The sequence below is a fragment of the Acinonyx jubatus genome, chromosome B3 (assembly GCF_027475565.1).
Source record: "Acinonyx jubatus isolate Ajub_Pintada_27869175 chromosome B3, VMU_Ajub_asm_v1.0, whole genome shotgun sequence".
Lineage (NCBI taxonomy): Eukaryota > Metazoa > Chordata > Mammalia > Carnivora > Felidae > Acinonyx > Acinonyx jubatus.
Window position 1 is genome coordinate 48,954,999 of NC_069386.1, and position 15,275 is coordinate 48,970,273.

At 36.9% G+C, this 15,275-nt stretch overlaps 1 protein-coding gene across 5 annotated transcripts in view; it reads right to left on the reverse strand.

The window, feature by feature from the left end:
• The window catches only part of UNC13C (unc-13 homolog C), a 599,100-nt gene that overhangs the window by 66,741 nt on the left and 517,084 nt on the right, over window positions 1-15,275 (reverse strand). For all 5 annotated transcript variants that reach the window (XR_008299165.1, XM_027067285.2, XM_053223997.1 and 2 more), the window contains 2 exons: window positions 10,811-10,867; window positions 5,078-5,158 (listed from right to left, as the gene is read on the reverse strand). Coding sequence is in view for 4 of the 5 variants with exons in the window: in XM_027067285.2 (XP_026923086.1) it covers window positions 5,078-5,158; window positions 10,811-10,867 (138 nt within the window). In the remaining variant the exon portion in view is untranslated. The remainder of the gene's footprint in view (window positions 1-5,077; window positions 5,159-10,810; window positions 10,868-15,275) is intronic.

The following is a 15,275-nucleotide window of genomic DNA, read 5'->3' on the forward strand; positions in this document are numbered from 1 at the left end:
TGTACTTGAAAAGAAACTCCTTGAAAAGAAAACCACAACAACAAAAAGCAGCACTGCTTCCCAGAGGGGAGTCTCAGGGAACACTCAAGATTCTTATGGGGTTTGTGCCCTTAGAGAGAAAAGATGCTGAGCATAGAAAACCAAAAGGCCAGAGGGTAAAGCCATAAGGACTTGGACCATTGCTTGGAGCAGAGAGTCAGATTTAATGCTTAGTTTCATTGAGAGAGAATGAAGGGCCTATTAAGGAAGGAGGAAAAAAAAAACAATTGTAGTAGAATATGTGAGATCTTGAGTAAAACAGTAGAAAGAGGCTCATCCAAAATAAACCAGTTTTCAGGTGATTTGATAGTCACATTTATAAGGAACTTTCTATATGGCAGGAGCTATTTTAATTGTTTTCCATGTGATAAATCATTTAATTTGCTGACAATAATTTCTTCAGCCCTATTATTTTTCCCATTGGAGTGGACAGTGACTTACACACTGCAGTTTTTTCTCTCTTAATTACTTACTGTCCTGATACTCTGATCATGGCCAGTGATGTAATTCCTCAGGTGGTTCCAAATATTTTATTTACATTTGTATTTACATCCATATTCTGATATTTGCAAAGGCTTCCACCTTAATACAGTAATGGGATTTAGTAATTTAAGGGTGGGTGGGGAGGAAAACTATTATTCCATCTGAACGGAGATTGAAAGAGCTATGTGTAAATATCATTTTCTTATATTAAAGAAAAACCAGATAGATTTTGTTCTGTTTATAATATTCTTCATAAAGCTACAAAACATAAAGCACTGAAGACCTGGTTGTTATTTCTGAGAAAAAAAATAGTACTGCTGAAATTAAATCAGGATAAATACTGTCTGTACCCTTAACAAGCCATTCCTTTTATAAGCCCAGTAAAAATTCTCAATTCCTCTAATTCATTAAATTTGTCATATAATTTGAAGATTTTTTATGATCTATTTTTACTGACTGATGGGAACATGCTAATGTTTCTTTACAAGTTTGCAGGAAGAATTTTCTTCCTGGTTTCATACACTGTTTTGATAGCACTTACCCATCATCACATATTTTTGGAAAATACATGCAGACAATTCATTTTGCAAACTCAGATATAATCTGCCTTTAACAACTAAGATTTATTTCTTTTTTAAGGAATTATTTGATAGATATTTTAGAAGTTATTTTCTACCACAACTGGAGTCCTCGTGTATACAACAGATCAGAATATGCTACTCTTTCCCATTTACCTCGATGTAAGCATCAGCATTTTGGTTCCCATCCAGTGTTCCTCTTTTTTTCCCTACAGTACTCAACCAGTCATGATCTGTTCCTCTACGCTGGACTATTTGAAGTTCTCAGACTGATTCACCCCTTCTCGCATTCCATTCAAGCTTTTCTCTAGGCCTGCAAGGACTTTCCCCCTTGCTTTGCCCCATTTCAGCCTCTCAATCCCAAAGCTTCCCTCTCTTTCCCCTAGTGAGTCACAGAGAATATATTACCCTGTCTTCAGTCCCCAGCACTTTGTCCACACCTCTTATTTGATCAATTGTAGAGGTTGGTGTTCTTAAGTCTAGAGCAAGATCTCTCCTTGGTTTAGCCTCCTCCTTGCTTACCATATTTCCTACATATAAGTAAGCTCTCAAGTAATGATTTTTGAATTGCAATAGTCCTAACTAGGTAAGTGATTTTGTACTTCTCATGAGCAGCTGAATTTTAAATAATGCAAAAACTAAACTTATGATAAAAAAGATACAGAGAAGCAGCCACCAAAACTGCCTCATGAATAATGGATAGCAGGATAGTGTAGGACCTCAGTGAGGGTAACAGCCTCAGAGGCATAATATCATATGTCTTGCTATTTGTCTGAAATCCAAATTTTCAGAAATGGTGTTATCTCGGATTAAATATGTAATAAGTAAATTCCAAAGCTATATTTGAATAGATATTCACATTTAGTACAAATTCTCTCCTTTATATCCAAAAAAATTAACATTTCTAGAGGGCCCTAATTTACATGGTTATTATTTTTAGGGAAGTCTCTGTATTGTCCCTACATGATGTCCTAAGTCTTTCTGACATAAGGGATTTTTGGAACTTATGCCACATTCTCTCCTTTTGACTCATAACTGAAACCTGTGACTGGTATGACAAAATAGTCCAGTTAAAATTTTAGTATTTAAAATTTATTATTTTTTTTTTTTGAGAGAGAGAGACAGAGCACAAGTGAGGGAGGCACAGAATCAGAGGCAGGCTCTGAGCTGTCAGCACAGAGCCTGACATGGGGCTCAAACGCACAAACTGCAAGATCATGACCTGAGACGAAGTCAGACTCTTAACCGGTTGAGCCATCCAGGCACCCCAAAGTTTTACTATTTAAGAGAGTTAATATTTTTAGAGGTTGAAAGATTTTAAATCATCTTTAGAAAATAATATAAATAATTGAAATCTGGTATTTAATCTAGAAGTAACTAATTTCTCTAAAGAAATATTATCCATTTTGGCCTGTGGCATTTTACCAATACTCTGTTAACAGGGAAATAATGTGACACAGAAGCAAGGACAATGACATTAGAGGTAGGAGTCCTTTCTCAGCTCCGCCAATTACTGGCAGCTTTCTGGCCTTTGATGGTAACTTAAACCTGCTCAGCCTCCATTGTTTAATCTGTAAGGTGTGAATGATAACTCTTGACATACCTAACAGCCAGATGTTTTTAAAGATCAGGCGAGAAGATGTACATAAATGGAAGATATTTGAAAGAATGTAAACCACTATTTCAGTCTGTAGTCTACAAACTCCACAGCATTTTCCTTCTTCATTTTTTATTTCCAGCTTATGTGCATAAACTGAGTTAAAGAAGAACCGGGATTATGTCTTTGGCAGCCTTTGTGAGTTAGCCTGGGTAGCATCTGGTGCTTCTGCAGAAGAACATCTTTCTCATGAGGTCTCTGCTAGTATTACAGGGGTCCCTCTGCTGGGCTTCAAGCCGACCTTGAATCGCTAGCTATTAGAGCTGCAATTCTTTTAAGTAGTATTCCTCTTTTTCCTGAATTCCTTTGTAGTCAACAATAGAATTAGTGTTTGGTAGGAAAATCAGTTGGGTAAAATCTCAGAATCAGACAAGATAACGGGAGTCCCAGCTTTGGCAAACTGACTACAGGGCCATAGAAATGAATGCCCAGGTACATGTGTTGGCAGATAGGCAGACTACAGACCAAAAGAGTCTCATAATAGGCCCAGTAGGTGTAGCATAGAGGCCTGACCTCAGGCTCTGAGGTTCAGGAGGATCAGGGTCAGACCTGAGTCCTAGAGAAACAAGATAATGACATGGACCCATTACTACTGGATCTTGGACACCAGCTGGTGGAAGTGTCTGAGACTGAATTAAAAGATCATCCCAGATGACATGACAGGAAGATGGGGTAGTTGAACTGTCAAGATGTAGAACAAGGGACCTTGGCTGGAGATCAGGAATGTCCCAGACTTTGGGCATAACTAAGCCTGCAGGTAGAAATATTGATGTTAGGGATAAGAGCCAGGTCTGAATGCTATTCTCTTTTCATAGCACATATTTCCCCTTCTCTCTCAAAGTCCTACAGTGACTTAATAAAATCCATGAAGGGCTGTATTCAGTTTCTAAAACTCTTACTTTTTTCCCCGTGTTCATGGTTCACTTCAAAGTTCTTATTATTTTCTACTAGCATTTCCTAATTTGTAGGAACTAATGGCTATTAGTTCTGCTCTAACTCCAAAGGTCAGTCATTTCTTATTCATGTTTTGAAAATATTTATTTATTTATTTAAAATGTTTTTTGTTTATTTTTGAGAGAGAAAGAGGATCAATCTGACAACATTGAGCCCAATGTGGGGCTTGAGCTGAGGAACCGCGAGATCATGACCTGAGCCCAGGTTGGACGCTCAACCGATTAAGCCACCCAGGTGCTCTGAAAATCATTTTTTAAAAACAGCTGTTTTTGCTATTTTCTCTGTTTTTTTCATGTTTTCCATTTTTTCCCCTCAAAATGACTGTGCAAAATTTCCATACTTCCAGGTAACTCTCTAGCTGCAGCTTTAGAAACTCCATTGCTGTACTCTCACTGCCTATATTCATACTCTCCAGTTCCCACCAGGTGTCACAAAATTCTCACCTCACAACTTTTATTTTGCAGTTTTTGACACTGAAGCAGGAAAAGATGGCATCTTATTAAATGCTGAAACTGCAAAATAAAAGCTGTGAGTTAACAGTTTTGTTAAGGTGCCCAATTGTTGCGCAAGTCTCTTTTAATGAATTCCACAGTAATGTCTGTTTCTATCCTGTGAGACCATTCTGTGCTCTGAAAAGGGTTCATTGTAGCTAGCAGTTTTTGCTACACTGGTCACACATGCTTTCCCCCAGTGAAGCATGGCGACAATGGACAGGGTTTAAATTTAGACAATAAATTTTCACTCTTCGATAAGCTTTCACATATAAATATAAAATGCATGTATATAAATATGAAATATATGTACATAAACAGAAAAGGAATTATGTGGAAACAAAGAGCTTCTAAGTTACATTTTGAGGTCTATCCATATTTAGCCCATACCACAGTAACTTTTGGTCAACCTTTGGCTATGAAAAATTGATGCACACAACACACTGCCTTTGGGTTTTCTGCAGAAAATTAAATTATTGCACTTACTAAGAGAGAGGAGAAGATTGATCTTTTAAAAGCCATTTCAACAAGCATAGAAAACATAAAAAGAAATTCTGTTAACCCCAAACCTCCTGAAGCGTCTATTTAATTGAACTTTGGTGGGGGGTATATGTCTTTCTTTGCAAACACATGTTACAGCAAAAGTTTCACACACATTTTCTAGAGACAAAGGAAGCAAGTATAAGGACAGAGTAAGGTGGATCCTGTGGAGACAGTATGTACTCAATCTGACACAATCCGTATGGGAATACGCTCATACAACTATCTTCTGTATCTATGGATGGCACAGCACTATAGATAGGCATGTGGGAAAACTTTCTCTGAGGGTAAACAGAGGACTCTGGATGCGTGATTCAGGAGTCCTGTAACCTTACCTTGATAGTAGCCAGGACCACCTCCATCACAGCACACTGTCTTGGTGTCAGACCCTTGGCATCCTCGCGAATCATGTGCTCCTAGAAAACAGGATAACGATTACTTATAAATTAACCAGTTCATTCATTTAACAACTATTTTCAAACAAAATCTGCATAATGACCACAGGGACACATTTTAGATGATTATTTTGTCATATATCTAATCAATAGCTACTCTTCAAAAAAAAAAAAAAGAAATACTGAACTTTGATCCATATGGGGCTTTACTTTTCACTTACAAGTTGATGTTAGGAAAAAAAAGAGAGACCTGGAAAAATGTGTCAAAGTTTTTTCAATGTCTGTCACACTGAGGAAGATTAGTCATGACTGGGAGTTAGAAGGTAATTTTGGCTTCTTTCAATCACTACTGTTAAAGTCTACTTTAAATATAATGCCCCCAATTTAGTCTCTTTCTTGCATTCCTTTAATGCTTTGTCATTAGTAATGAAAGCCCGCAAGAGTTAACTGCATTTGGCTCTGCAGATTTTCAATATTTAAAAATATTTTTCAATATTTTAGAGCTGATTTCCATACTTACAATGGATATTCCTCATTGTTCACTATGGACTGTCTCAACCCATCATTCAAAGTTTTTAGGGAAATCATGGTATAAAGTTGAAGACAATAATACAAGAAATAGAAATCTAAGAGAAAAATGTTAAAAATTCCTCACTCTCCAAATTGATAATATCCCCAGAGCAGCCACTATTCTAGCCAACAACATATCATATGCCAGTGCTGTCCTAGTGATTGTGATATGCTGTTCAGTAAAAGAAAGAGTTTTGTCCTCCTGGAGCTTAAATTCTAACTTACGGAGGTGCCTCTATGCTAATTAAAGGAAAGGCCATGGGTGGACACAGCTCTGAGAATGAATGACTTAATGATCAGTCAGTGCCTTTTGTCAGTAATAACAGGTGCCTCTTTTTCTACAGGGCACAGCTCTACATCAACACATATGGCTTGGCAAGTGGAACATGGGCTCTATTAGAGCAGTTTATTTGCTCCCTCAGACAGGCACTTGTGTGCAATGCACAAATTGTGCAATCATGCCCAGTGACTCATCCTATTGTAGCCCTTTTCTTATTTTGTTATTTGGTAGATACCATGACTTCCTGAAGATAATCTTGATCTACATCTTGTCTGCAGTCTTTCAGGGCCTATCTTGGCAATTATAACCTGTTAGGCATTCAGTATATTTTTGGTAGCTGAACTGTACTTCTTTCAGCGTATCTTGTAGGGTTCAATATGCTTGAACGAAAGCATATTCTTTTGGGTAGTTTTGAAAAAATGATATAATGCTTCATGGACCCATCACATACAATTCTGCATCTTACTACATCTTTCTCTGATAGAGTTTTAAACTCAAACATATAAGTCTATTTAATATTTTAAAAATATGAGTATTAACTACCCATTGAGACTCAAACAGTAATGGGAAATGTTTACTAAATTATAGGGGGGAAATGCTTTAGAGTAAGTAAATATAAGTATTTCATATTAAATCTCTGGCTTCAACTCCTTCTATATTATAGAAAAAAAATATTTTTTGTAAGAAATAATTTTCTGGGATTTAAAAATAGTTCTTTCAAGTAAGGGAATCTCTGAAAGGGGCTGGCAATGAGTTATTGCCCAATGAGTTACTGCTTGCTTGCAGTATGTAAACTTACAGTCTTTGATGTCTTAATTGGTTTTAACATTGCATCACCTCTCCATGAAAATTTATGTTTTAAAAAAATTATGCCAGCCTGGGTGGCTCAGTCAGGTAAGGGTCCAACTTCGTCTCAGGTCATGATCTCAAGGTTTGTGAGTTCAAGCCCTGCATTGAGTTCTGTGCTGACAGTGCGGAGCCTGCTTTGGGTCCTCTGCCTCTCTCTGCTTCTCTTTAATGTTTAAAATAAACATTAAAAAACATGCCAAATAAATCTGATCCTATTAAACAGTAATAATTTGGGCATACATAGTAAACATACATTATGAAGCTCCAGACCAGGAAGTAATATAGAATATGTCAAATGGCTGAATAGTTCTTTAATGGATTATTATTAAATCATAATCAAATGCAGAAAAACAATTTCCCTCCTTGTTTTATTTTTCTTGACCTTGTATTCTTTAAAATAAGTTGGTTACTTGTGTTTTTTGATTTAAATGTTTTAATGTTTGTTTATTTTTTTGAGAGAGAGAGAGACAGAAGGCAAGCAACGGAGGGGTGGAGAGAGAGAGACACAGAATCTGAAGCAGGCTCTGAGTTGTCAGCACAGAGCCCGATGCGGGGCTCAAACTCACGAACTGAGAGATCATGACCTGAGCCAAAGTTGGATGCTTAACTCACTGAGCCACCCAGGCACCCAAGTTATTTGTTCATATTTCCATACAGGACTTCTGAATTTATCCAAATATGCTTTCAAACTAATATATGAAAAATGTAAAGGCCCATGGTTTAAAATGAAAAAAAAAAATGGAAGTGACATTTTAGTATAAGGGAAAATGACTTTGTAAAATTTGAAGTTCTTTATTCTGACAAAAATTTGAATTTTGCATAATATTTTAAAGGTCTTTTTCTGTAATTCAAATAATAATGACCAAATAGATTAATAATTAAAAATTTAAAAAATCAAGGAACAATAATAGAAAAATATAATTTAGAACTACGTTATTTTTCTATCACCTATGTATACAAGATTCTATTTTTAGTCCTTTGGATTATTTCAGTGCTGATGATATAATCCTTTTAGGACACCTTATTAAAATCTTGTTTTTAGTTTAGTATATTCTTGAAGAAGTTTGCAAGTTGCAAAGGGACCTAAAGTCCTAAAGTGTTATGTTTTTTGTGAACTCCGATTTCCCCCCACTAACAGCTCCCCTTTAGGGAGCTGTCTCTAGTCCACTAAAAGTTCATAAGATTTGAACAGTGTGGATTAAACCCCCAGCTCAAGGGTTGGTCTGTGAGTTAAGCCAAATGGCCTATGTCACAATGGTTGGCTTCATATCAGAGCCCATGATGTGCTGGTGGTATTTGCTGGAATTTCCCACATCAAATTGGGTGTTCTCCTCTACATAATTCAAGTTTGAATGATGCTATACGGCAGAGACAACCATCTTACCAATAGAAAGGTAGGTTTGTTACGGCCATATATCAAACAAGGAAAGAACATAGTTGAGAGATACTAACTGGGTTCTGTAACATCTTTGAGATCCTAATCAAGCAGCGATGGAAAGCAGAGTTAGCTAGGACTATAAAATTTCATGTAGCAATAAATTCCTCCCTTGTTTATGTTAGTCTGGCTTTCTAGCACTTGGAACTGAAAACAGTTCTGGCTGATATAACTTCTAACTCAGGAAACAGTAGCCATGGGAGATAGAGTATGTTTCCTGGTATCACACAGATGCTAGAAGCAGGGCCAGGGCCATTTCTTTTGTAATGAGATACTATGCTGTTTCACCTTCATGGCTTTATATAAGAAATTGCAACCCTGTATAAACCTATTTTTCAAAGAAGGGAATAGAAATCCCACGAAGAAAATAAGGGGGATAAAGCAAGGGAGCAAGATGTGCGTGGCAGTAACTTCTACCTTTTACCTTTCCTCCAAACCATCAACGTAACTGAATACCTGTGGGAAGCAATTGTAGGTGACAATGCAGTATTTTAAGTGGATTATTAGCTTTTAATGTTACTTTCTGAGCAAGTATATACTTTAGGGTACTGAAATTATAGGACACCTACCTCATCTCAGTAAGTAATTATGCAGTCAAATAGATTATCCTTCTCCTGTGTTATATACACAAAACAATTCCAGCAATACCTAACTGAGCTGCCACCTTCTGTGAGTGGGAGGTGGCATAGTTTTTGCAATTACCATGCAAACATAAGGTATGCATTATCTAATTTATCCTCACAGTAATCCAAGTGTTAACTTTTTTTTTTTTTTTTTTTTGCACTTTACAAATGCCAAATCTGACGAGTAAAAAGGTTAGATACTTTGGCCAATTTGGAAACAATTGAAGTAGAATTTGAGCCAAGGAGTTTCGTATCTGGAACCCATCCCCATGATACACACTATATACTAAGAGACAAAAAAGGAATTAAAACATCATGTATTTCTACGATAGGCACAATGTTGGCCTATATGTCATCTATTGATGAATGACTGGATAAAGAAAGTATGGTATGTACATACAATGGAATCTTATTTGGCTCCTAAAAAGAAGGAAATCTACCCATGTACAACAAAATGGAAGAACTTGAAGGACATTATTCTAAGTAAAAAAGTCAGTCACAGAAGCACAATATGTATTTTAACCAGTGAAGTTCCTATCTGTCCTTGAAGGACAGAACCTGAGGTTCCCTGCACAGTCCTGTGAATTTCAGCAATAATAAAGGGTAGGGTTATTTAGTCAGCAAATCCTCATTTATAATATGCTTGAATATATTGACAAGTTCAATAGCTGCTTTGATGAGTTTCATTTTCCCACACTAGCTTTGTTGCCTTTAAGATTTGTGTAGACTTTAATGGATTTCTATGAAGCACTCAACTTTGCCTTTATTCATACAAAGCCTGATTAGTATAAGAAAGAAAATATGTTATCTAATTTACCCCAAAAGAAGTAATGCTGAAAACTAGAACACAAAATAAAAAATTCCTAGTTGCCCTTCTAATTTGAAATATTAGACATATGAAGGAAAAAAGAAAACCGTACAATTCAGTCCCTAAATTTTGACCTTAATTTTGTTTTTGTTTTGAGAGAGGGAAAGAGCACGAGCAGGGGAGAGTGGCAGAGGGAGAGAGAATTTTAAGCAGGCTCCACCCTTAGCACCAAGCCCAAGACAGGGCTTGATCCCATAACCCTGGGATCATAACCTGAGCCAAAAATGAAGAGTGGTTCACTTACCCGATTGAGCCCTTCAAGTGCCCCAGCCTGATTCATCCTTAAAGCAGATTGTGAGAGTACATTCATACATCTTAGTCCTGCCATGCTAGATATCATTACTAGTAGGAGGACAGTTTCTTGCTGAATTGTAGTTAGCTCATTACTTTTCACAGACAACCAATAATCCCTTTATTCTTTCCTTAAAATTTTTAAAACATGTTTATTTTTAAGAGAGACAGAGAGAGACAGAGTGATAGTTGGGGAAGGGCAGAGAGGGAGACACAGAATCTGAAGCAGGCTCCAGGCTCTGAGCTGTCAGCATGGAGCCCGGCGTGGGGCTTGAACTCACAAGCTGTGAGATCATGACCTGAGCTGAAGTCAGACACTTAACAAACTGAGCTACCTAAGTACTTGATTTTTTTTTTTTTTGATACACGATAAATGTTTCCACTTATTCAGCATCTCAACGTGCACAGCACCTACATCACAATATTGGTCGGCACCTGTATAAAACTACAGATTCTGTGAACAGAGGTAAATATAGAAATCTTAAATCTCATCACAGCAATAGAAACACTTTGCAATTTTTCAAAGGTCCAATTACATCACTATATGCTTCACACGTGACTCACTGAATATAGGCAAGTGGTTAAGGATGACCACACTCTGCACTTAGGACATCTCAATTCGTGACACTTTGGGTTCTGAGATGAGATTTCATGCCATAATTTAAAGCATTTAAGACTTACAATGTGAGTACTTTAAATACAGAATAGCCACACATTCCAGCCCCTGCCCCCTCCAATCAACACAGAGATCTATTACCTTCAGTTTGGATAATTGTCCAAGATCTTTAGCTGCAATGAAAATCATCTGAGGTCCCTAGAGACACACACAGAAAAGGAGAGAGAATATTCGGTCAGTCTTAAATCTTCAGTACCCAGTAGAAAGGTGGTCAATAGACAATTTGCTTTATTTCCCTTATTACATTTGTGACATTTATACCATACATACTTAATTGGTCTATTTTACAGATTGGGCCAAAGAGATCTCGTACTGCTGGCAATATAATTGTCCTCATAGGCATCCCACTCCTGAAGGCTGAGTTACTGCATGGGTTACTACTAATGTAGCCATTTTTATGTAACATATGGATTAAATCAATGATCTTTAACATTTGTTTGTTTATATTAGAGGTAGCTCTCTCACTCTATGTGGCACCAAATTAGATCTATGCAAACTTTCAAGATACAGAGCCGAGGAAGATGAAGCTGCCTCTCTTCCAATGCTGTGCAGCCTATCAGAGACCTGCCCTCCTAGCTCCTCCCTAAGCCAGAGGATCTTCCTAGGACAAGAGTTTGAAAAGTGGGAAGAGTTTGAAAAACACAGGAATAAACCATCCACAGCACTACCAGATTGAAAAACTAGAGACTTGGCTGTTGGCATAAATGACAGGAAAGAACTAAATTTGGTACTAAGTTCATTAGTGCCCTAGAATATTGCCTCAGGAGAGAACAATCAACTATTCTGAAGTACTGTTCTTCATTTTTTAGTGGATCCTGTGAATTTATTTGGAAATTAAGGACTACAAAGTTTATGAGAACAGCAACTGTGTCTAATATTTTTTATCCCCACCACAGGGCAAAGAACATACCAGAAGCTCAAAGAACACATAGTTAATGAATGAATGAATGATTGATATTGCTTCATACTTTGAGATCTCAATGCTAGAGAAAATTGATGTGATAGTACGCTTTGCTAGGGAAGACTTTTAGAAAAATGAAATGTCATATATAGAGTTTCTGCTATAACATGATGTATGTAGTTTTGAAAAACCTCATTCTACAAAACTGAGCACTAGAAATAGTAGGGCTCATGGGGAAAACAGCAAATGGGCAGCACAGTGAAACTCATGCAATTTTATTACCAACTATCAAAACCATTAAGTGCTACTTTGAGAGGTAGCTTGTATAGTTCACAGGGAGCTCAGTGAGGCTGGTGGCTGCTATAAAGGGCATTAAAAATGCAAAATAATAAATAACCCAAACAAAAATCAACAAAACAATAGAATACAAGTGTGGGATGGGGAAGTACCCATGCAAGTGGAGCTCTTAGCACAGGGGGAGGGTAGGCTGCCATTTGTGAGAGCCATGCAAGCTTCATCTTTTTGGATAGAAGAACTATGTACAAGTGTATCCGCCACCCCTATGCAGTAGCTCAGTTGAATGCTCTTTCCTTCTGCTGAATTTATAGGTCTTCTATTACATTCTAGAATCTCCCACCTAGGAAAATTTATATATAAACCAGCTTAACTTCCAGATTATACTGACATCATTCCGCTATTTACCAATCACACCATAGCTAACTGGTGTTATAGAAATGTATTATGTGTTTTAGCAGAATAAAAAGTGTGTGTTTATAGCCTATGTATATGGAGAGCCAATACCTATTTTATCACTTGCTGGCAGAAAATCAATAAAAACATGAATCTTTGCTTCTTGGAACATTTTATAAGAAAACATTTTCTATATAATTTCATTGGATAAATATGGACTGGGTGTGCATTGCTAATGGTGAAAACAGTTTAGTTTAGTTTGTAATTACTCCTTATTTGCATCAACTTGCCTTCCCCAGTCACAGAAAGAAAATTGTTTGCTCCATAACACGTACATGTTATGGTTATTTCTTCTTTTGCTTGACTCAGGGTATGTGAACTGAGATATCTGGTACTGTGTATCCACTTGACCGTTGTCTAACTTTGCTGCCAAATGATCTTTCTTATTCCTTTTTATTTCACTGTGTATGATACAATCACATTCTTCTAATCCACTAGAAGGTGTCTCCTCTGTTAATCTCCATGTTCGAATAGATGAAAGTAAAATGGAAAATAGAAAAAAATTCTCTATAGCAGGGTTAGATTTATCTTATTAAACTATAAAGTTTTAAGGAAAAAACAAACTGGGGATATTATCTATCCTTAATTTATTTTCCTGGGTTCTCACAGTGAAATTAAATTTAAAAATTATGTGTATAGCAGATAATTCTATGAGTTGAAGTTTCATACTTTCTTTTCCTTCAAAACATGAGGTTCTGAATGTCAAGTATGAAGTTTGACTGCTATTGACATTATTTAAAACTGATTTGTATGTTAAAATACATTTGAATGATCATTGTTTAGATAGTCTTTACCAAAGATGTTTTCCCAAAATAGATTTAATTATCATTTCAGCTGGATGAAAACCATTCACTTAAACAAAGTACAATTAGATGGGTTACTAAAAGTATAATCAAGAGGGGGGGGGGGATGATGGAACAGGAGGATCCTGAGCTCACTTCATCCCATAGTCACACCAAGGAAACAGGTATATCTACACAATTAACTCTGTGAACAACTGAAGGCTGGCAGAACAGACCTTCCACAGCTAGTTGTAAAGAGAAGTCCATATCAAAAAGGGTAGGAGAAGCAGAGATGCGAACAGTAGGGATATCATAAGCACAGAGAAGTGAGGGGATCAGACCCTACAGTGGGTACCCCTGGCCCTGGGGACCCACTCTGGGAGAGCTGGATGACTATATAAAACCAAGTCCCTGCCCCTATAAAGGCAGAAAACTAAATAACTTGGCCAGAACCACAGAAGCAATAATTTGAAAAATGCCTGGGTTATATGTGAAATTGATTGGCTAATTTTAAGATGTATGCCAGAGGGTCTGCAATCTGCAGGAGTTTTCTGTGGGAACAAAGTACTGGCAGGTCCAATTTTTCTTGTCCTCCTCAGCCTAAATACCTGGACACTTGTGGGCTATTGTGGGCAAAGTAGTCTCCATCTACTTTGCCATCAATACATGCCCTGATCAAGTGCCCCTCTAGAGTGACTCTTGCCATCAAAATGACAGATAACTCCACATCCCAGCATGTCCACAGTTTCTGTCACTGGGCCTCTAAATGACTGCACAGGGAGCAAGCACTGCCCTTCGGTGTACAAACAACTGTCAGTGTCCAACTGTAGATAGCTAGAATGAGTACTGGCCCCACCTACCAATGAGCCTACAGGAGTCACAGCTTAGCCACAACAGATGGGTACACACAGGGAACAACCTTGGAGCACCTGGTTCTGGTGACCAGAAGAGACTAAGCTGCAAGGACACAACAGGCAGGAGCTCTTCTACACAAGGTCATTACTATGAAGACCATGAAATGCAGATGACTTCATAATACATAAAAACAAACACAGAATCATACAAAATGAGGCAACAGAAAAATATGACAAGACAAAATCATAGGAAAAGAGCTAAACGAATGGAGATAAGCAATATGCCTAATAAAGTGTTCAAAGTAATGGTCATAAAGATTGTTACCAGATTTGAGAAAAGAGTGAACTCAGTGAGGACTTCAACAAGGAGATAGAAAATATAAAAAATAACCAGTCAGAGCTGAAGAATACATTAACTGAAATGAAAAATAAACTAGAAGAATGGATTAGCAATATGAAAGACAGGGTCAAAGAAAGCAACCTAGCTGCACAGCAAAAAGTAAAAACTGAGAATAGGTCAAGGACCTCTATAATGTCACCAAGAGTAACATTTGAATTTTAGAAATCCAAGAAAGAGAAGAGAGAGAGAAGGAGGCTGAAAACTTTCCTAATCTGAAAACAGACATCCAGCTTGAGAAAGCACAGAGTGCTTTCACCTAACAAGATGAAACCAAGAAGTTCACACCAAGACACATAATAATTAAATGGCAAAGTGTAATGAGATAGAGAGAATCTTAAAGGCACCAGGAGAAAACAGCTACATATAAGGGAAACACTGTAAGTCTGTCAGCTGATTTTTCAGCAGAATCTGCAAGCCAACATGCTGAAAGGAACACACCTACAATGAAAAATATTATGCCTGATAAGGTTATCAGTTAAAACTGAAGGAGAGAAGTTCCCAGCAAATAAAAGTTAAAGGAGTTTATTACCACAAAACCAGCCTTATAATAAATATTGAAGGGAATTATTTAAGTGGAAAGAAAAGACATATAACTAGGAGAAAATTATGAAAGGAAAAAATTTCACAGGTAAAAGCAAACATATAGTAAAGGTAACAGACTAATTACCTATAAAACCAGTATGGAAGTTAAAACACAAAAATATAAAATCAATTATATGTACAGAAATTGGTCAAGGAATACACAAAATAAAAATACTTAAAATATGACAAACAAAAAATGTGAATGTGGGAGTAAAAATTTAGTGCTTTTAGAAAGTGTTCAAACTTATTGGAGAGTATTATGCTAAGTGAAATAAGT